Here is a 24,560-nt window from a genome sequence, read left to right as displayed (position 1 = left end):
GCACGTGACACACCATCCTCCCATTGGTATCGCCATACCGAATGAGGTAATAACCCTTGTGTTAATCTATACTCGATTAATCGAAGTCCCCATCTAAAGAATTTAAGGACTAGGAATAGTTTAAGAAATTCTGTTATGAGAGAATCTTGTCACACAGTCTCAACATTTATAGAATAAGATTCTCACATAGAAGATTCAAAAAGTCATTCATATAATAGATTAGAAAAAATATGAATAAAGAAAACTTTGTCTTTTATTAATTTATACAGAAATACAATTAATGCATTAAAACAAGCCCTTTAGATGTTATCCAAATGTAGTATCAAGGCATACAACACTAATAATTTCTCATTTACACTAATGTTAATTTACATCACATGTAGATCTAGTGCTTCACCATTGGCAGGAATCAGATACCCATCTTTTTAAGATGTCAATCTAACTGTGACTGAATCATAGCTTTGGTGAGTGGGTTAACTATATTATATGTTGAATCTATTCTCTGTAGCTGCACGCCCTTAAGTCCTATAATCTCTCGAATCAAATGAAGCCATCGTTCAATGTGTTTGGACTTCTGATGAGACTTGGGTTCCTTCGCTTGTGCGATAGCCCAATTGTTGTCATAATACAAATGTACTAGTGACAGAATGACCGGAACCACATCAACCTCCGAAAGAAACTTTCAAATCCAAACAGCTTCCTTAACAACATTACATGCCACAACATACTCTGCTTTAGTGGTTGAATCCGTTGTGATTTCCTACTTGGAACTTTTCCAGTTCACAACACCATTATTCAAGAGATATACAAAACCAGACATCAATTTGCAATCATCAACATCCGATTGAAAATCTAAATCAGTGAATCCATGCACATGGAAATCTCCCCTCCATAAATCAATGGCATATATTTAGTCTTTCACAAGTATTTCAAAATATACTTTACTACGATCTAATGACTCTAATCGAGATCGGATTGATATCGGTTTACAACACTTACAACGTATGCAATATCCAGATTCATACATATCATTACATACATAAGGCTCACAACCGCCGAAGTATAAGGTACCTCCCTCAATCTTGGATCTTGTAATCTTGGAAATAAATCTGCTCCTATTTATGTGGTCCTAGTTTGGTTTCCTTAATGTCTCATCTCTCTCTCTCTCTCTTTAGCTCTTGATCTTAGTTGGAGCATGCCAGTACTTGCCATTTCCTGTGTCTACATTAGCTTAATTATTTGACCCTTGGTCACATTTCTTTAACAATTGTTCACTCTTCAATTCATGATCTCATCCCTATCACTTGATCCGTTATTTGGCTTTGGGTGTGCCTGGTTACTATTAGGCTAAGGAAGGCGAGATGAAGGAACATCGAGAGGAGGTGACGAACAATTCAACGTAAGTGGGTGAGGAGTAGAGTGTTTCAGGGTTCATTTGAAACTTGTTGACATGAAGGTTTTGCTCAGGCCTGGTTTAAGGCATAAGCCTTACTGACCTATGTCTAGGCCCCTCAAAAAGGGGAAGGCCCCAATTTCCCAAAATATCATTGTTTCATGAGATAAATTTTATATATAATTGAGTGTTACAATTAGAAGTTAGAAAGGAGGGGAGTGTAGGCGGATGGGGGTTGTATTAATTGGGTGCTTTCATGTCATGTCATCCACATTTCATATTCCTTTCTAGTTTTGCCCTTTTGATATTGATATTTCCACCATCTTTCAAATGAATAAATTTCACAAATTTTTAGTATAAATAAACTTAAAATAAACCAAACCAAATTCTCAATGAATAGGTAACATTTGCAAATGAATGTTAAAGAATTTAGACAATCAAATCTTATGGACAAAACTATCCCTCATGTTTTAAGTTTATTTATAATAAAAATTTATAAAATTTATTATAAAAATATCAATATCAAAAGGGCAAAAATGGAAAGAAATGTGGATGAGAAAGTGCCCAATTAATACAACCTCCCTCCCCTTCCCCCTCATTTCTTAGTTCTAACACTCAATTGTATTCTATATTTGGTGGATTCTTTATTAATCAGACTGCCCACAATGAAGGAAAGACCTTTTTATTTCAATTTCATTAAATAATATCAATCAGAAGCTTCACTGCTTCAGAGGAGGTAAAAATTGCGATGGACCCGACCACTTGTTAAGACTAAATTTTATAAAAAGAATATTTTTTTTTAAATTTATGAATAACTTATAAAATATTATTAATCATTCATGTTACTATAGTTCCAACAATTTTTTTTTTTCAAAATTAAAATTAATAAAATCTTATTTACATTCAACTATGTCACAAGAAATATTAAGCAATTTAATTATATTATCAATTAAAAAAAATTTACTTTCTAAAATAAAATCTAAAAATTTAATTAGTAATTTTATATCTCAAAAAATAAAAAAATAAAATTTTAATAATTTTTATTATTTATAGTCTAGCACCTCACCAACTCTCCAGCCGGCCCTAGTTCTGCTTTTGGGATAGAGGTGAGGCCGATGATTTGGCGCGGGAACTGGGATGCGCGGTTGTGATAGTGAGGGACTGTTCGCTCTTACTGTTGGTTTGGATGCTTACCACGGCTAGTGACTGGCGTCCAACATCAGGTTGTGGTGGCTACATTCAATTGATTTGTATCTTTGATCTTTTGTGTTGTTGGATTTGGTGTTTTGTCTAGGGATTCTGTTGGGCCTTGTGGCATATGTTTTGGGCTTATGCTCGTCAATTATTGGGGCCTTAGGAGCTTGTTGTAGCAATCTTTTCTCTGGTTGAAAATTAGACTCTATCCAAGGGCACGAGGTTTTGTAGCTTAGTTCTTCAATCTCTTAGAGGGTGTTGGATATGGAAATTGTTTTGTGGGACAAATTAACACCGAGTAATATTTGGAGTCATGATTGATGATAGTGTAATCAATCATATATCGCATCTTCATTAAAGGAGATGATAGGCAGATGAGACAGTCATCTGTCATGACTCTTAGCATTACTCATTAATCCCTCTCCCATGGGACTAACTTTTTTTCAAGAATTAATTAAGTCTAATCCTTGCATTACACCCAATAAGGGATAAGGCTTAGGATAAGACTAATTAAGCAAATTCCCTGCCAAACATGCAGTGGGTCGTTTCAGTTAGGAATAATTTGAATTTTCTTTTTTGATGGGTACAAGTTTATGGTTCGGCTGTCGCGGTCCCCAACTGTTCGAAGAATGTCCTCGCTGACGATCTCAAGCAAGTGATCGTCAATCAATCAAGCAGATGTTGTTTTCTGGTGTTTGCCTTCTGTTCTTGCAGATCAGCAACTTTCATTTCTTGGAAACAGCATCCCTGAATTTGGATTTGACAGGGATAGATATTTATGAAAGGAGAAATTCTGTATAACTACAGAAGAGAAGAAGAAGATGAAAGGCAGTTAAGAGACAAAGGGATAACAGTTTCCTTCATGATAATCAATACAAGTCCAAATTTCTATTAAATAGACTGCACACAAACCCACTAAATTAGAAAATATGAAAACACTACCAAAAGAGCAACCAAATCCACTTGCTGCTGATCCTCATCAACCCAGGTAGCCTAATTCCATTTCATGTGCTCGTTGGCATTTTGGATGGATCAGTTTTGTTCTTCAGTTTAATTTCTTTTTAGGCGTTAAATATGGTTTTGTATAATCTAAATCTTCGATGTCTGCTGCAGCCGAATTTCACCTCATCCGGTCGAAAAATTAGACTGAATAGCAGCATTCATTATATTCATTTGTTTATATTAATTAAAGTGGCTGTTCTGTGTTCACTGTTGTACATTCTGCACATACATGGCAACGACTCGCCCTTTAACTGACTGAAAATGCAAAATATTTGAACCGTGCATTTCAACTACTGCAAACACTGAAGCTAATAACCAATTAATGGGTAATGAACAATTTAATAATCTACAGCAAGCTTAATCATGCTCCAAGTAATTAAACATCATTCACAGGAGGAGCATTTACAACACACACACACACACACATATATTGTCCATCGCCATAGAGTTATTCCTCGTGCACGAATCAAACTGTGTTAAATTAATGCAGGATTCATTACAAACACACACACACACACACACACATATATATATATATGCATGTCAATGACAATATTAATTAATTATTAATTATGTTCTATTCAAGTTTAGACTTTGGAAAAGCCAATGGGGCCGCTTACTTTGCTGATCAAACGACGTAGTACTCGAACTACCCATCGTCGTGTTGGAATTAGTCCCACTGCATTCTTGGTCTCTCTCTGATTTCAGCAAGCTTGAGCTTCCAGTCTCCTTCAAATCACCTCTATCTTGATGATGATGATAGTGGCGGCTCGTCAATTTGTTCTTCCTTATGGAGCCCCCCAGGCTCAGCGTTAGCTCCACATCATCGTCTTCTTCTTCTTCTTCTTCTTCTTCTTCTTCTTCTTCTTCTCTTTCTCCTTCTCCATCCATCACAATCTTGCTGTTTATTTTCATGGCGGATCTGCAATTACTCGGCCCTGCAACTGCTTGGTCTTCTTCAATGGCGCTACTTGAGAGATCCTCTTCTTGAGCCGGCCTTTCCAGATCGAATGCCGGCCTCGCCATAACCCAGTATCCGTTCTGCTGTTTGATCTCGTTTCTCAGCTCTTCCATCAGATTCTTCTGGACGCTGTAGAGCCGGTGGAGCTCTCGCACCTAAGAGCGTAAGAAGAAATACGGGACTCAAAACAATGAATTTTGTACTACTTGGACTAAATTATATGGCTTTTGTTCAGAGTTGTTTATAGAAAGAGTTGTGCAGCTAATTATAATCCTTTACGAGAGACAAAGATAAGATCAATAATGGTATTCCAGCCGGTTGTTTAGCTGAATGTCGATTTATGCCCGTTCTGCCATGGATTCAGCCAGTCAAATCGTCTAGAATATCAGTGTTCTATAGTTAAACACAAAAGTTTTGAATCAAGATCAACTCAGCTCAAATTCCATCTGATTTTACTCTCGAATTCAGCCATATTTCTCGAACTCGAATTGCATGCATTCGTGGATGCAATAGTGCCAGACGATCAGAGAGGAATATTAATCCGAAATCTGTAGCTTGAATTAAATTGATACCTGATGTCTGAAAACAGTTTCATGCATCAGCATTGTGTTCTTGATGGATTCAATGTTCTGTTGCTGGACCATCTGATCCATCATGCTGTTCTGAAAGCTTATGAAAACAGTCCTTTTGGGGTTCTGGAAGCAGTCCCAATCATCCGGTCGACTGCCCGAACAAGAACTATCGTTGTTTGGGGCTGAACATAATGGATTAATCGCATATTGGAGCTCGGTTCCCATGCCTGAAAAATTCTCAGAATTGTTAAAAAAAAAAAAAAAAAAAAAGAAGAGAAAAGAAAAACCAGACAGGAATTATTACTTGTAAGCAAACTACCGCACAGAAAATAGACCCCTTGAGACAGAAAATGGGAGAGAGAAAGATATATAGAGAAGAGATGGTGGGGCTGAATATTTGGGTGGGGTTCTTGATAAAAGGCACTAATAGTTGATGGAGGGGTGGAGATATATGGGTCAGGTTTAATAAGGTCCAGTTCCGCCGCGCCATTAATCCACCCACCAAGACAAGAAGCAATAAGCTATATAATTAGCAAATGGGTTCAATCATCTTGCGTCATGCCCAACAACCAAACAGTTCTTCTCTGAAACCTATGCAAGTTGTTAGGTACGTATCGCTTGCGAGCGAGACGGCCGCACAGACAGCTAGCCACATGCGTCTGCAAAATAGCTAGCGCTTTATTTGGAGGCCCTGCTTCAACTAGTCACCATTTCTACTTGTTGATGTTGGCGAAGGGGAAAACATGGATCGGCCATGAAGAATACTTAGATATCTGTGAACTCGTAATTTGTATCGCCAGTCCATAAATACTTGCAACATAATTCTCTTCTGATCTCTTGCATTTTGGCTGCTCCCAGATCATCATGCATATGAGAACAACACATAAATATGAACATATATATTCTACAATATGCCATTTGGAAAATGGAAGGCGTATGTGCAAGTTAATTTGCAGATCACATCATCCCAGACTGATTAATTACAGAGATTGTTAGGATGGAAGTAAACTGGACCAACTAGATGAATTAATCTGCAGATATATGTATGTATGTATACCTGTGGAAAGTTGTAAGCTGCAGCCGAGAGTGTCTTGTTGGGAGGCTCATTGAAAATGTTGCACCTTCTTCATGCCAGTGCTTTTACCGTTTGGCAAGGAGCTGATTTGATCACTAAGAAGTGAGCTGAAACCATTAGTTCAGAGATCAGAAGCCAACAGTTGAATCAACTGATCAGATCAGACATTTCGATCCCTTGTAGAGTTGGACGGAGCAATCCAAGGCGCAGCAAATCTTTCAGCAGCAGCACAGAGACAAACCACTAATTCCCTTGTTGGAGACAAAACAAAGTACCCCTCACTACTTTTAAAAATTACTTTCATGCTGTTAATAATTCATGTCTGCTGACAGCCTGTGCACAAAGGAAATTAAGCAGCGTGCAGCTGGGGGGAGAGAGAGAGAGAGAGAGCCTCTTTGTGAAGAGGAGGAGGAGGAGCTGGAGCTGGTGCTGGCAGCATATGGTATATTATATTTGCATATACATATATAGACACATTTGTATATGTGTCTTGTTCTGGCTTCATTTGGAAGAAGATCAAAACGTGGGGCCCACATATTTTATTTCTCGTACTAATATCTTAAAAATGGGATTCTATATGCTTGATATGTATACTTAGTTATATATAAGTTTCGTGACTTCCCTTTAACAGGGAAGCCAAAGTAATAATCATATTATTACCTATTGTTACTATGAATTGTGACATAATTTTAGATCAGTCAAAAAATAAAGATTGTATGTAAAAAGGACTCAATGTCAATGCGGGCAGTCGTCCCTCACTTTTCTTTAGAACGCTTTCAATTTGCTAAAGGTACCACTCAGGAGGATTGTTCTCTCCGTACATGGCAACAACTTTATTATGAACAGATCAACGATTGTGTTTGTAAATAAAGAAAACCAAAGTAAATGGAGGTTTCTGGAGCTGGGGCCTGTTTGCTGTTACAGCAATTAATTAGGTTGGTAGGTGTCAAGGCCCCTACTTAATTATTCTAATTAAGAAGGGGGATAAACCAAAGCCTTGTGGACAGCTCAAAGTGGAATCTTGATAGAGTTGTCAAGAGGTTAATTAATTAATTAAGGACTATTAATTTAGATATATATATATGATGAAATGAGAAACAAGGAAAGATTATTGTCACGCTGCCTATCGCTTTCTTTCAAAAGCTATATATCTCAAGCCCCAAAACAAGCATTAACCTTATCCTTTAAAAAGAAAAAAAATAAAACAAATTAAGTCCAATAATATTGCTTCAGAGAAACTCTTCTACTCATATCACATGCATTAGGCTTATTCTATATGACTACACACACACACACACTCACACATATGTTTATACATGTTCTTGACATGATCATTTGTTTAATTTTTGTTGTAATTTTTTTAATTATATGCTTCAAATTATTTAATCAGTTTGAGAGAATTAATTTCATAGGCAGTACATATGGCCGCTTGTAGCTGTCACCTGTACACTTTGATTTAAGATATTAATGCCTAATCTATACTGTTACATTAACAAGGCCATGCCACGTTGAGTTAATTAATTTTGGCTACTTTTCACTAGTTAACCAAAGAAGCTATGGTTTCAAAGGAAAAGCTTTAAATGATGGGTTCTGGGCATGCATATAAAATGACACATTTTTCACAATAAAAAATGCTACTTGTACAAATAACTGAGTTATCGAGAGAATGACTAAAGACACCGAATAATAAAAATACCATCACCTAATTTAATTTGTAGATTCACCACCTTTGCCCTTGACTGCCTCCTTTCTCCTCTGCCACGGTTGCCTCTAGCAAGCTCTGCCTTCCCTTGCCTCGTCGTAGCCCCGCATCGCCTTACCGACCATCGATGTATCATTTCGTCGTCCCGTTATAGCACCTCGCGTAATCGCTGTTGCATCCTGTTGTCGCCTCGCTGCAGCGTCTCACGCAATCATTGCTGCATCCTGTCGTTGCCTCGTCGCTGCATCTTGCCGTCACCTTTTCGCAGCATAAGCCAATTGTCGTTGCACTATCTTGTTGCCTCGTTGTTGTCACCTTTGGATGAAGCTCGAGAGATGAATTAGCCCAGACTTCATCCGATGATGAAGTCCAATTCAGTTATTGAGTTTGTCAATCCCATCGATACAAAATAGCACAGTCATTTCAAAATATACCTCATGATGGCGCATGATTTTATTATTAGGGAGACTTAGTTTCCAACATGGAGATGAGATATATATATATATATAGTTTTAATCTCTTAAGTAAACGTTATTTAGTTTATATTAAGTAATGTTGATGTGACAACTCAAATATAATGACGTGGGTCTTATCCTATCAAGTTGTTATGTTGAAAGAATTAAATAGCTGAGCCCCGTATAATCATTATATTTGAATTGCCACATCAGTTTTATTTAGTATAAATTAAATAATATTATTTAAGAGATTAAAATTTTATATATATATATATATGTTTGAATTTTTATGAGGTTTTTAGAAATTTTTTAAAAATATATTATTATTTTTTAAAATTTTTAATTAAGTACTACTCATTCTAAACATTTTAATATAATCTTGCAAAATTGTCACATCATTTTTTCACACTGGAGAAAAGGTGTCAGGGTGGAGTTGAGTGGACAAAACTCTTTCCTAAAAGTAGTGAATTTTGCTTAAATTATTTAAAGTAGTGGTTAGTTAATAATAAACTCACTACAAATGGTAGCAACTTTCAGTAGTTGGATTTACAGACTTCTTGTTACAAACATCCAACACAGCCCAAACACTACAATATATTCACAATTAACATCCCTGCCAACATCTAAGCTGTCACTATAAGAGCATTATGATATATGTACAAAAAGGATGATAAGCACTCAAATCAAAATACACTATATATCTATTGAAATTAAAATATCATACATACTAAAAAAACACCTAAATTGAAAAACTATCTTCAATGTACATACTAACTATGAAACATCATCCAATATCGAACAAAAAGAATGACAAACAATCAACCGTAGGCATGTAGAAACAATTGGAGCATCCTCCATCACAACCTACTCTTATACTTGATGCTTTTGCTTCACCACCGTGGTCTATGCTCATACACTCACAACGGTGCCTCAAAGGTGGCCTTGCTAGTCTCGGTAGGAACTATAATGGCAGCCTGAGCAAAACAAGCTATGATGATGGTCTCTCGGCCTCGAAGCCATTCACACTCCACCTCAATGTGATTGTGGACTAATGGGTTGACATCTCATGGTGTGATTGTTGGGAATAATATATCTAAGAGTTGTGCTACAATACCCGGAAGAGGTTGACGCATGGATTTACCAAAAAATTGCGGGCGGACTTCAACAATGTTGAAGTCCGCCCACACTGTGTGGGCAGATTTCATCATAGATGAAATCCGCTTGTGTTGGGAGTTGAAGTCCGCTCGTTCAGTTTGGGCGGATTTCATCTATGATGAAAGATGAAATCTGCCTGGATTTTATTTAAACACGCGTGCGGTGTATTCGAGGCAAGGCGACAATTTCAAGATGAGGATATTTTTGACATTTAATGTCTTTAGTCATCCTGTTCATCAATCAATTCAGGCAAAGTAGAATAATCCTATATCTAATCCTTAACTGGTGAAAACCTGTGAGGAAACAAAACAACCAGTCAAGTACCAAGGGCAACCATAAAAATAAAGGAGATAACCAAATTACGCGAAAACCCCCTCAATGTGAGGAGTAAAATCATCTCAACAATCACAAGAGGCAAGAGATAAAACAAAGTATCAAACTTATCTCAAATCAGTGAAATAACAAAGGAGTTAGGAAGAACAGATCGAACCATAAGGTAATACGAAAATGGCTTGATTCCTATGGATCCCGGCCTCAAAATCAGATCTCCATCGTCCAGATCTTAGAACCACGAGTCTATAACGTACCTTGAAAATTTCAGATTGATCGGAGCACAAAACACCATCTGATCAATTGTTCGATCACAGTTGCACAGGTAGAAATGAAAATTCGAATTTCTCCTAGAACTTTGCCCTTTTTCCTCTCGTATTTCCTTATGTTTTTCTCACCTATATGTATGAATTTTATAGCCTAAGGGGCATAAAAAAACCCTAATCTCATTAAGATTATTTTAGACCCGTGAGATAAAAATATTTGTGAAAGAAACCGGGACATCCTTTTAGGAATACCCAACCATTACTGGGTTGTCCTTTAGCTAGAAGGGAAGCCTGACCCAGTAGTGATCACTCTGCATCATCATTTATGACATTATCGACATCAGAGCCCTCAACCCCAACATTGTAATACCCATATCTGTATGAGGTCACCGCGTAATTTAGATAAATATAAAATATCGAAAAGTTGGCCTAAAAGTAAAATAAATCGCCGAATCAACTGAAGGGAGTACCTCAGACCCTAGATGATTAAGAAAAATGGTATAGCATCATCAAGCAATATAAGTTATGATTTTTGGTGATGAAAGAAATTGAATCGGGAACAGTTTTCGGTACAGCTGTCGACTGGGCTAAGAAAATCGAATCGATGTAAGAGACGTTCGAAAAGTCAACAAAGCGTGTCAAGGACTAGTATTTTATGTATGGAACAACCCTTAAGTGATTCCAGGTTGAATCGAGTGGATTTAAGGTTAAAACGATCAGACGGGTCTAAGTGCAATTTTTTAAATTTGCCCGAGGGAGGTCAAAACAGTAATTTTTTGAAAGTTTCAAGGGAGAAATGAGAAGTACTAATCTTGAGGGTCTTAGTGATGGTGCTGGGAAGATCAGGGGCTTGAGGATAAGGGCCAAAATGTAAAAGGAAATTTCAAGAGGGCCAAACTGTAATGGCAGATCTGGCTGCGATTTTTGGCCTACAAATCCAGAGATTTGGGCAGTAAATCTTGTCAGAGCATGGGCAAGGACGGTCTAGGAGGCGTGGGGGAAACGTTTTGGCCGAAAATTGGCCACATGGGGGTCGGTTTTGGCCTATAAATAGCAAAGGATTTTGGCCAAATTTGGAGCATCAAATTGCTCAGTTTTGAGGGCGAATCGAGGGAAGCCAATAAGGGGCTTTTGATCCTTGAGGCGAGGGGAGAATTTTTGGTAAGTTTGGTGAATTTTTGAGGTGTTTTGAGGGTATTTCGAAGACTGGTCGGAAAAAGAGGCGGACCGCCGTGCCGCGCCTGTAAATGCCCGATCAGAGGCTTTTCCGGTGGCTTTTCAGCCTGAAACCGATGGCATCGGGATCGACTTTAGATGGGCTTTCGATCAGTGTAGGAAAATGGGGCATCGGAGCATCGTCGGTGATCGAAAAAAGGAAGAAGATGACCGGCGCGTGATTGTCACGTGCCAACCAAACCCTCCAGCCTACTTGCCCGCGCGTGGGGGCGCGTGCCACATAGGTAATTTCTGATTTTTTTCCAAAATTCTTGGAAATTTATTTTATGAATATTTATGTAAAAATATTTGAGAAAATAGTTGTGTAGATAATTATTTTGGATTATTAGTGATAAAAAAATAGGAGAAAAGTGAGAAAAATTAAGGAGAAAATTATATTTTGATGGTTATTGAATGATTAGGGTACCTTGCGGCTTGAGGTAAAGTGACTCGTGCAAAGTTCGAGGTGGGCACGCAAATCGAGGCGTACCGCGCTTTTTGAGGAAACCAAGTTGTGTCTAAAGGTTAATGGTTCTATCGAAAAACTCATTTATGGCATATGAATGGTTTACTGTGAGTGTTCATCCCCGTGGCCAGGTTTATTGATGGTTTTACAAATGATTATTTACACCTGTATTAGATTTTGTACGATAAATTGCATACATTGAGATGTTGATTTTATGCATGTTATGATTTTCGACATTGGCGTGTTGTGTTGTCCATGTGGGACGTGGGTTGTAATCTTGTGATGTGACCCCTGAGTGACAGCACTCGGAATGCGTGCCAAAGATTATTGTTATGTGACCCACTTGAGACGGGGCTGAGGCAGATTTCACCCTACGGTACTCAAGTGGCGGGGCTGAGAGTGGACACCAGCCCAAGTTCCATTGAGCAATAGCATTAATATTGAGGTGTCATTGATTCCGAGGATAGTGCTGATATGACACTCTTGGGGCTAGCGTTATGTTGGATTTTGGAATTGCTTTTGAGTATGAGCGTAATGTCTAACAATGACAATGGGGTGATTCCCGGGTTCATATGTCGAGGTTGTCCCTCTTAAGTAGGATTGGTTTGCCAATGGGTCGGTGTGGTCATGTCGCCTTTAGAGAGATTGCATTTTCCCCGGTTAGGGCTAAGTGCTATGTGAGATTCTCTTAGGCTGGGGCATGTCAGGATTTATCAATTTTATATATGATTTTACATATCTGCATGAAAATATTTTTGAACTCTCACTTAGATGATTCAGTATCTAATTTGGACCATGTCCCTGGAATATTCAAACGTTCCAAGTGAAAGCAGTGTGCTAAGGGAAAGAATGTCATCGAGATGTAGCTGCTATGTTTAGTTTTCATAAGTTTTGTCTGTGATTACGATGTTCAGAGGTTATGTAATATTTTGATATTTTCATGTGAAACATCGATTTTGTTACTATAAAAAGAATTGTTAGTTATATATCGAGGTTTCGATCTTGCTTCCGTTGATGTGATTAATAATACCTGTCTTAGTCTATTAAGTTTTAAATTTTGATATGCTGAGAAGGTATAATTGGGATTGTCGGGAAATGATTATGATAAGGGTATGTATATCGAGAGACTTATGTTGTGCGTATGATATTGAAAAAAAAAAATTCTCAAAATCTCGAGGTAATGCTCGTTTTGGGAAGACGGGGCGTTACAAACATCCTTCTGTTACAATTGCTCAACGTCATCATCATCCACAAGATGTGATCCCTCGACTTTACCAAGTCCATCTCTACTAGCATGGAGTGAACAAGTCTAAAGTGTGAAGTCGCCAATTAGCCATTGCTTCATTGAAAATAGTAAATTCTCTAGATGATGCAATGAAGAGGTGACATCGATAAGGATCTAACCAACCTTGTCTGTTAAATCACTTGACTGTAGAGTGCCTATGTTGGAAATAACTAAACGTTAGTACATACAAGCAAAATATAACCAAAAAAATAAAAAATGAACGAATGAAAAATAATTCATAAATAATATTATATCACATTTGCTCTAAATCATCATTATTTGGTATATCATCGACGATTGAGATGGGGGCGATATAATGTAATGGGTGATCTGACAATACCATGTCACGTAATCACTATCTAGAAGGGTAGGACTCCCAAATCCCTAGAATCACGATAGCACAATGCTACTCTCACATGTCTACATATTGCTAGTGATAAATATACTAGTCATGTGTACCTTTGCCCTGCTTATCTAATATATGTAGCTTGGGGTCTCGGTGTCCTTATACGACGATATGAGTTGCACCATATTGAACTAATGCATTATGTGCAATGGTAGTGTCACTCCACAACATCAAAAAATATCAATGAGACCTTTGATAACCAAATGTCTTATCTATCTTGACACATGTAAGGTAAGAGATGAATCACATCGTCACTATATGACTCCCACATGACCTAAAAGGATGGAAACAAACATATGGTTATGATTATTAAATACAAACCATTAACTAAAAGTATGTAGGTATGGAAATAAACATCACTGCCATATGACTAGCTATCAAATGGTTTGGGTAACAACCTATGAATTAGTCAAATGGTTAAGCTGGTCTCAATAGTATTCTAGTGTGTGGACGATAAGATTATCCTTACACATGTGAGGACCTCTCCAATGTTGTAACATACCTCAATCTCATGCACATCTCGTGGACATCCACAACACAATGCTTTGTAAACGTAGGGTAGGGCAACTTTACCCCAACTAAGAGACTCACATTGGTTGAAGTCAACAAACAATGGATAGTAGCTAGATGAAAGACCCTAACTTATTTGGAAACAACTACCCCCTAAACAATTACAAGATATAAGTGAGCATGTATTTGAATCATTACCTCTAGAGCATCAATAAGTCCACAAAGTGAGATCTCAACCACATCATCTTCAATATGGCCTTAGGCATGTCATCAGTTGTGGGTTGCAACCCCAATAAATGCTCACATATGAGCGACTAGTTCCACGACCCTACCCTTGTCACAATCATTCCGTTGATGTGCAACCTAAGTAACATCGCTACATCCTAAAGGGTAATTGTCACCTTTCCACTAATCAAATGAAATGTATAGGTCTTTTTCCTCCATCGCTCAACCAATGCTGTGATTAATAATAGATCAATTTAGAAGCCAACCCTAAGTTTATGCACACATATGAACCCTATACGTGTTAAGTATGGGATGACATGATGATGTGATTCCCAGTCTCGCATCCTAAGTGATTATCTCATTTTGCATGCAAAGCACTTACCTTGTGTTCCTTTTTTCCCAAATTTCAGAAGACTTGTGTGAATGTTATAGGTAGAGCACGTGGTCATTGATGAGGCCTGGAGCAAACTGATCCATCATACTTGCTAACCATCAAGGGAAATAAGATAATAATATTAGTACATATACATGGTTCGTACTTCAATGTACCTACTGGTATTGACTAATACAAGATAAAAGAGTTAACAGCTAAATGGAAAACTCGATAACAAATATGTTAATTCATTTCAATAAAGGATAATAAATATAACAAATTAAATAAAAAAAGACAATAAATCCAACATGTAATCATCAAGTATAATGCATGAAAAAGAAATACAATATGACAAAATGACATAAACCAAGTAATATATTCATAGCTCTTCCTTGGCAGTGATAATTAATCCTTATACTTTCCAAGGGCTTGGACATACATGATGATTATAGCCTTCTTGCCTACAAATGCCACAACATTATCTCGACTAGCACTCCCATATCCATCTTATTATGGATTAACTAGTGTCAATTGACCAATGCTTCATGTAATGCATAAGTTCCTATTTACTCCTAAATTCCAAACCTTTCGCAAGCAATCTAATCAAACGAGTTTAGATATTCAGGATACTAAGTACTGTTCATATCATCTAATCAACCCAATCAACATTAAAGAATTTAGGTCTTGGGATTGTGCCACATGAAATAGGCATGTGATCAACATTTACGTTAACATCATTTGATCATATTCCCATCATCCGATCGACTCAACACCAGTGTCAACATTTATACCATTTCCTGTTGCATGTGTCACCTCAATCACATATATACCCTTTTCGTCTTTGTCATTAGCTTTATCAAATCTATCTCGATTAAAAAGCATACCTCTTATGCCTTCCGCATCAAGTACTCCTCCCCATTGTGCCATTTTCTCAACTATATAAAAGGTTTCATCAACATTGTAGTGTAGTCTACTAGACTCCCCTTGATCTATGGAAGGTGAAATCATTCCACACAATTGATTGGAGACCATAGATTGGATGACTCGTGTGCCCCTAGGCTACCAATGGACTCCCACGTATTGCTTAGCTTAACATTATCCAGGTGGCTAGTGTCGCAAGTAAGAGGCTAGACATTATGTTGCTTAGTAGTCCTTAGGCTATCAATGGGAGCCCATGCATTGTTGAGCTCAACCCTCCCAACATTCATTTGAGTGTAAGGGGTTTGTTTCTTAGGCTTCAATATCAGGCATACATCCTGTAAGTACCCCCGCCCGGATATCCTAACCATCTGGTCTATCCGAACGAAAGCGCTTACATAAGGGAAGAGAAAAAGACATAAGACAAAAATACCCTGATATACATACATAAAACAAAATACAACAGCGGAAGCAAATGATAAACATGCATGCCCACGAGTACCCCACTGGAACAGCGGTCATAGAGCATATAAATATATACAAACCCTGTGCCAATAAATAGGAGATACAAAGGACAACCTGGCACAGTCAAAAATAAAAGACAGAAGTTCTAACAAAATATCAGAGTTAATGGGGGCAGCTAACTATACACCCTACCGACACGGCTGACTGCTAGGTGGCGCGGTCCTCGCCCTCGGCTTTCGCTTTACCCTTACCTGGAATGATGGAAAATAAGGTGAGTCGCAAGACTCAGCAAGCATAAGAAAAGGAAGGCTGTACAAAAAATAGAGGAGAAGATCACCCCGAACACCGTCCCACACATACACACAAGTCATGAGACGCAACAATACAATAGTGTAGCATAATAAAAGCACATACCAGTCCTTAGGGCCCACATAAGACACCTGGCACCCAAGTCCCATACCAACCTGCCGCTGTCCTGAAAGGCAACATAGATCTCCAACAAACCTGTGCGCACTATCCCGAGTCGGTACTCCCGTCACCCGTATCCACGTCGGTACTCCCGACACCCGAGCCATAGGCTCCCTCAGAACGGTACTCCTTTCCGAGAACTAAATACTACCAGTAACCATGCAATGCATATAAAATGCAATGGCGTAATGAGCATCAACGTGATACATGACGCCCATACATCCAAGCATCAGGCCATGCTCCGCCCATATAGTAAACCACACGCGATGCATATGCCCGTGTTGGATGCAGCATAACCAAGCTAGAATGCCCGTGACCAAGCATAACCAAATCATGATAATCCCAACATGCAGCCCGTACCCATGTGCACACCAAACCATGCAACAAGAATAAAATGTAATCAGGCATGCTATAATCACATAACGGCAGAGCTAGTCAGCAGTGCCTGGCACCGGTTAGCGGTCAGTGACTAGGAGAGACCATCTGACGGCCTAAGATAGACCGTACGACAGACACACCGTCACCGAACAACCGATCCTTACCCCCACTGCATAACCGCTCTAGCCTATAAACAACCAAAAAATCCAATAATAATACCCGAATAGCTAAGAACTTAGCCTCGGGTGAGTACAACATCATTCCCATAGGCTTGGGGGTGGCACAAACCCCGGTAGGCAACCAATGAATAAAATCCTCGAGACCAGGTTAATAAATTAAAATTTTAAAACACATTGTTTAAAATTCCATAATTTATTAACAGCCGAAACAAACGAAGGGAGGTCAAATAAATTGACAACAAAAGAAAACGTTGTGGAGGGCATAAAGAACTTGCCTTTACGAAGATATCCTTATGCTTGATTTGACTTAACACAGCAAAAATTATACACACTGTAATACCTCAATAATTCGCCAAAATTAATAAAATTAGGCTCTAAAAGAAATTCTGACCGCACAGAATATTAATTACTAGTTTCTCTACATACCTAAAAAATTAACTCTTGAATTAAACTTGATTTAATCCGAAGTTAGCCCCAAAATCTTTCAAATTTCTCCCGCGCGCACGCTGTTGATTGCCCAAAATGTTTGCTGATCAATTGCACGAAAGCATGCCCGAAATCGGGCTTTAAATTGGCCAAAAACAAGCGGAGGAGAGGACACCACGTGGCAGCGCTGGAGTGGCCGCTGGGAAGGCCATCGCCTCAATCGAAACGACGTCGTTTCTGTTAAAACGGGAGATGCTATGGCACACACCAAGAGGGGGGGTGAATTGGTTATTTTAAAAATTTAATTGATAGAACTTGAAAAACTTTTTAATACAGGTTGAAGTTTTAATGATTTAAAACGTGAAGCATATAAAATGACAAATGTGAATCAAGTGAGGAATTAAGGAATGCTTGGAAAGATAAAGATGATTTAAAGAACACAAGCACACAAGAACACCAAGATTTATAGTGGTTCGGCTTAACCCAAGCCTAATCCACTACCTTAGCTCATCACTAAGGATTTTTTAAACCATCCACTAAAACCCCCTACTTAAACCAAGTAGGTCCTCTAGTCCGAGACTAGGAATTACAAAACCTCCCACTCAAATGGGCCCTCTAGCTATACAAGCTAGGAAAACAAGAAATATATAGTTGGAGAGAATCTAAGAGATGAATCTCTTAGTTACAATGTCTCTAAAAAATGATACAAGGCTTAAATGAATGTAAACAAATTAAGATCACAGCCTTGAAGAGAGAAAATTGAAGTACAGTGAATGTAAATAGAAACGAGTGTAAAATGTAAGCTCAATTCAATTCGTTCCCGTCCATTAGCCTTCTCTTGATCATCTATGACATGTATATATAAGTGTCCCACGAAGTTGAAGAGAAATATAGCCGTTTGGAGCCTTTGGGATTTGAAAAAATAGCCGTTGGAGCTTTCTGCAAAAAGAAATAGTCGACAGAAGAAATATATAGTTGACTATTTTTACAACTAAAGCAAGAAATAGTCGACAGACAAAACGAATAGTCGACTATTTTATAACACAAAATTTCAATAGTCGACAGACACATTCCAATAGTCGACAGATGCTGAGATATGAAGAAATTTTTGAAACTTATGAACAAAAATAGTCGACAGACTAAAAGGCATAGTCGACTATTTTTACTCGATAGTCGACAGATGTTAAAAATAGTCAACAGATGCTTGAATAGTTGACAGAACAATCAAAATAGTCGACTGTTTCAAGGCATAGTCAACAGAATGAACCTGATAGTCGACTATTCTTTAGAAAAACTTGAATTTTCAATACATCCTTATTCGATTCTTTAAAAACTCATTTTGATTATCTTTAAAGCAAGTTGAGATTATCAAAAGTATGATTTGAAACAAATTATTCTTAACAAATCAATCTTTCATCCATACTCAATATCTCATATCTTGCTTTAAGATTTATATACTAAAAATGCATTTTCTCATTCATATAATCCATATAGTAGAAATTGATTTTCATATAGACATTCATCAAAACCATTTCATTACTAAGAGATATTAGATATCAAAATACTAGGAGATAGTTTTCTAAAATGAACATACTTTCAAAAACATGTTCTAGTTGGTCTTTTGCCTTAGAATTATTTTGACCAACGATTTCAAGGAGATTCTTTTTAGATCTTAAAACTTGTTTATGCTAATCTCCAAATAATATAAAAGATCATAGATCATTTTTACAAAGCACTTTGAAATTGATTTTTGTTTCCAAACAATATGCTTTGATTGAGAAAAAAATACATTTGAAATTTTTCATCATTAAAACTAAACACAAGAGTAAAATATCAGTTTCGACGTCCAGTGGCTGAAATAAATCAGCCAAAAATCCCTGCCTCGAGCGCGCAGCCCCCGCGCCTCGAACCCTCGTCCGCTGCCTGGCCGCCTCGCTCGCGCCCGCACGCCTCCTTCAACATATATACACCCTACATTATATTTAAGGTGAGTTTTTGGCCCTTTCTGAAATTCGCACCAGCACCCTACAACTTTCATTAATCACACAAACACCCCCCCTAATTAATTACACTAACGCCCGAAACTTATAAAAATCCCACAATTTGATTTATTTTATTTTTTTTTATTCCAAATTTTTTCTAAAATAACATAATTAATTATCCTAATTTCTTATTTCCTTAAAATCACATAATTTATTTTTATTTAATAACAACAAGTTATTTTAATATTTCTTTTCAATTAAATTACGTCGATAATAAATAATTAAATTAAATTGCTATTTATGGGGCGTTACACATCCATCCACCCCAATCCTAGGTTCTCCAATAATTGAACCACCTTGCTAAGGAACTTATCATTGGTAGTCCTAAAAACCCTAAGCCTATTGGCCATATGGTAACTTAGCCTCCAAATGAATCTTGTATTGGTTAATTTCAATTGTAGTTGTATTGTAGACCAAAACTAGAAAATCATCATATGTTGCCCCTTGATCCACCTCAAACATTTCACTATCTCCATGGTAGGTTGAATTATCCCTAGGATCGACCCAGTCCTCATTCTAGTAACACTAAATTGTAAGGGTTTTATTATTCATAGCTATCCAAAAACTATGCGTAAAGTAAGTTCTTCCATCATAATTTAACCTCCAAATGAATCTTCGATTGCCATTAATTTGTAGTTCACTACCAAGAAACAAGCTTCGACAATCACTTTGTGTAGGTCATTGATGAGTTCTTTCAATGTTAAATAGTCAATTAGAAACTCGAGAGGCCAAGGGTTGAGGTCCAACTTACACTTGTGAGTTTAAACTCATGTTTAAGGCCAAATGATGTTTGACGTGTATTAAACTCTCTATTACCTGAAACAAGATCATAATGAACTTGTTATGGGGAGTATCGAGTTTTTCATTATATGTATAGCTCAAGAAAAACTAATTATTCCAATTAATAGCTCGGGCTAACTTTATGTTAAATATTTAAAAATAATAGTATTTAATTAAATAATATAAAAATAATAAAAATATTTAAAAAATTCTGAGATTTGCATTTCTCCTGGAGAGCGTGTGTAGTAATTTTCAAGAGAGATTTGACGATGAGGTCCCAATTGTGTGGGAGGGCATTGTCATTATTTCCTATGGGATTTTTTAATTAATTGATTAATGCGCTCTCTCTTTCTCTTTCTCGTCCTCTTAACAAGGTTGTACGGAAATGACTCGACCCATTTTTTAAATATTTTCTGTTCTTATTTTAAATCTTATTTATGTTTATTTTTTTTAAAAAAATTCATTTTTAAATTTTCATTTCGAAAACATTTCAAATTTTTATTTTCGTAAAATCTAGCCCTTTTAACACATCTTCCTTCCATCCTCCTTTCCCAAGACAAGATTCTAACTCACTACTTTGATGCCTTTCTTGTCCTTTCTTTCCATCCATTTCTGATCAAATTCTTCAATGTCACACAATTCATTTCTGCATGCACCCAACTGTCAAATCGTAATTTAGACATATGTTGGCTACCTTGGCATTGAGTGATCATCTTTAGATGGAGCTAAAATCTATGGTAAGGCTATCTCCAACTTGGTTTCTCATTTTGTTTTATATTATATTATAAATAATTTATTTTTTATTTTAATTTTATCTCAAAAATTATGCTTAATTATTCTAACCATAATACATATTAACTTTTTTATTTGACTCTCTATTTTATTTATTTATTAATAAACTTTAAATTCTATTTATTTTACCTTACTTGTAATTTTCACTATTATAAAAAATTATTATTTATTAAATATATACATATACAAAATTAATAATTAAATAGATAAATTAATAATCAAATACACAAAATAATCATATACATACATACACATAATCAATAATCAAATACACAAAATAATCAAATACACACATATTCAAAATTAATAATCAAATACACAATCAATAATCAAATATATAAAATAATCAGATACACAAATACACAAAATCAAAAATCAAATACGCACATACACATACACATACTCAATAATCAAATATATAATTCAATAACCAAATACACAATATCACTCGTGCAATACATAAATAAATAAAAAAATTTAAAAAAAATCATCGCAGCCTTCGCTGGTCGTCATTTTACTCATCGCCGCCACCAACACCGCTTCCGCTGGTTGCCGCAACCACTGGATCTGGTGGTTGTCGCCCTGATTTCATCTTCCATCGTGCTTGCAACTTGTTTTCTTCAGTTGTCTTCTCTGGATATGCTCTCGACATGTTTGCAACTTTTTTTCTCTGGCTATCTTCTCTGGATCTGCTCTCGTTGCATCTAAAACTTCTTTTTTAGCTTTGATGGTTGTTGTGGGGGAGAGATGGTGAGGATAGATTGGCAGATTTCGATCATGACACCTGGCAATGATTTTGAGTTTCGCCAATTTTTTAGCAAATGATTTTGGCCATGACGAACAGCGTCAGAGGTATCAATTTTCTTTGGCTTGCTATATTTGGCTTTGGGAGCACAAATGACAATCTCATCGAAGATAGCCTAATTAAAGAGGAAGAAGTTGAGTACATAAGTCTTTAACACTATACAACAAAGTATTAAAATTTTATTTTATATTTTAATTAATTAATTTATTTTTATCTTTATATTTCTTATAATAAAAACTCACATAATGAATACGAGATCAACGTATCTTCAAATCAGGTTTTAATTACTTGTTTTTTTTTTTTTTTTCTTCTTTCAGTACTTATTTGAATAAATACTTGTTCCATTTTAGTATTGTCTTCACAAAAATCTCCATTAATTTTATCAATTTAATCATTCTCCATCACATCATGGAACCACTTGAATCTAGAATTACGTCATTTTATATATAGTATTATTAATCATCATATAGAGTAAAGATTGAAATATAAAAATGAAGGTGACGAGGAAGGAAGGATTGGGGAAGAAGACAAAGGCTGATGCTGGAGCCATTTTTTTTGATAAACCTGGAAGACGACAACTTATAATGAGGCTGAAGACAGAGAGAGATCGACCGAGAGAGAGAGAGAGGCATGTCCATGCTTTCATTGATTGGACAAAAAGGTGAGAAAACAGCACGCGTTGTAGGCAATAGAAGGCACATCTCCATCCGCCATAAGACCCCACCTCTCTCCTCTCTTCATCCCAGAATAAGCTGCTTCCCCCTCCCTTTTCAGCCTTCTCTCTCTCTCTCTCTCTCTCTCTCTACTGCTACTACTACTCTTGTGCTATATTAATTAATTAAACCCTCCAATTAGCTAGTTTCCCTGCCTCACCCTTACCTATGTCTTATTCTCATCCCAATTCCCGGCCCTTATTTCAAGTTGGTTAGTTATATATGTATTTTAACTTGTTAATCATCTCTCTTATGTATTTGTAGTTATAAATGTCAAATTTTACTTTTTTAAGATATTTTTTAAGGTTTTAGGATTTGTTTTGTAAGACAAAAGTTGTTTTATATATGTGCATTATTCTTAATTAACTTGCAAATCATCTCTCTCTCAATATATACAAATATAAATGTTATTTCATTTATCTTTATCTATATAATTATAGATATGTAAAGGTAAGGTAGCTTTGATTGGAATGTTCCTAGCTAGCTTGCTAGTATATATGACGCCCTAATCTATTAGGAAGGTGGCTCCGGACAAGCAATAATGCAGTGAACCAACATCCTGCTGCAGATAGATAGATTAGATATTCATATGGGATTCCCATCAATCAGTTTGTCAAATCTCAAAAATGCAATGGATCTATCAAGCGACAAAAAAAAGAAAGAAAAATCAATGGATCTAGATTACCCTATGTGCTAATAACCTCAGATGGAGCAGCTGGTACCATCATCCATGGCAGACCCTTGTTCACAGAATCAGTAAAGCATATTGGGTCCCTCTCTCTCCCTCTCTCTCAAACCTTAAATGGCTGTACTTGCTAGCTAGCTGGCTGCTTCTTGTCATAACCTCTTCGATACAACCTCTTCACATTAATTCACAGTTGCGGTCTATAAGATTGAGGCCTACATATAGCAAACATTACCTTAGCTTAGCTTAGCTTAGACTCTTCAGAAGAATCTTCAAACTCAACCTTGGAACAGTCCATCCGATATTATTCTCATCATGTTCCTGCACCCACCTCCCCAGTTAAGGAGAAAAAAAAAAAAATCAAGCTGTAAATTAGTAATGCTTTTGAGGGTTGATCTAGAAAATATAGTGGTCTTTCTTAATTATTAAAATGTTATAAAACAAATTTAAAATACAAATTTATATCTGTTTATTTGAACTAGAGGGTAATGACTAGAGAACTGTCTGTGATTATAAGAAGTAAGTGAGAGAATTTGGATGAGGGTTATCTTTGTACCATGCATATTGACAATTTTGTTGGCCCTAGCTAGCTCTTTCTAACTTTTTTTGTTTTGTTTTTGGGTAACATGTTAATTTTCTTAATTCTTGATTTTGAAGAAAGAGACCCAATTGAGCAAGGAATATTAGATGTGAACGTTTAACGTCTTAAGGACTCAAAACTAATATAGAATTCAGAATTCCGATAAAATATATAGAAGAATACTTTATGGAATGAGAGATAATTCATTGTGATTGGTTGATCTTAAATTATGCAACGAAAATCAATTGGCTTCCATTTTCATGAGTTCCCACATTCAATGCATCAGATTCTGAGTTGGGGATGAGATCATGAAGACTTTCCTAGAAACTAACTAAAAAGAAAAGAGAAAAAAAAAAAAGCAGCTCGTGGTGAGGATTGGTTTTTGGAGGACCAAAGGAATCTCTCTATCTTTGGGCCGATGATTTAGTGCTTATCTTCTCTCTTGGATCCAATACCATTTTACAATAATATCCACGCTCCCCGGGGCCGTAGTGCATGTTTCTTTTATTATTATATTATTATATTATTATATATGTAATAATAATAATAATAGTATTTGTTACAACTATCCTTTTCTCTCTTCAATTATTGGTTGTTAATGTGTTGTTGATGTATAATGGGCGGCACTTGACAGATCGGGTTGGTTTGTCATCTGATGATGCCCAGAAAGTACAATATGGATGTATTGTATTCTTAATGGGAAAGCAAGAGAATCATATATAATCACCTAATTGACAGAAGATT

General features: G+C 36.6%; 1 protein-coding gene across 1 annotated transcript; it reads right to left on the bottom strand.

Annotated features, from left to right (window-relative positions):
• Nucleotides 1-3,876: 3,876 nt before the first annotated feature.
• Nucleotides 3,877-5,628, bottom strand: LOC127805876 (uncharacterized). The gene is made up of 3 exons (XM_052342701.1): nt 5,427-5,628; nt 5,123-5,349; nt 3,877-4,705 (listed from the first exon to the last, which is right to left on the bottom strand). Exons 2-3 carry the CDS (start codon nt 5,345-5,347, stop codon nt 4,160-4,162), a joined length of 771 nt encoding a protein of 256 aa, XP_052198661.1. The 5' UTR covers nt 5,348-5,349; nt 5,427-5,628; the 3' UTR covers nt 3,877-4,159.
• Between the last annotated feature and the right edge of the window lie 18,932 nt (nt 5,629-24,560).

This window comes from Diospyros lotus, chromosome 7, assembly GCF_014633365.1.
Source record: "Diospyros lotus cultivar Yz01 chromosome 7, ASM1463336v1, whole genome shotgun sequence".
In the NCBI taxonomy this organism is placed as follows: domain Eukaryota; kingdom Viridiplantae; phylum Streptophyta; class Magnoliopsida; order Ericales; family Ebenaceae; genus Diospyros; species Diospyros lotus.
The sequence above is the reverse complement of the archived record's forward strand: the minus strand, read 5'-3'. Positions and strand labels throughout refer to the sequence as shown.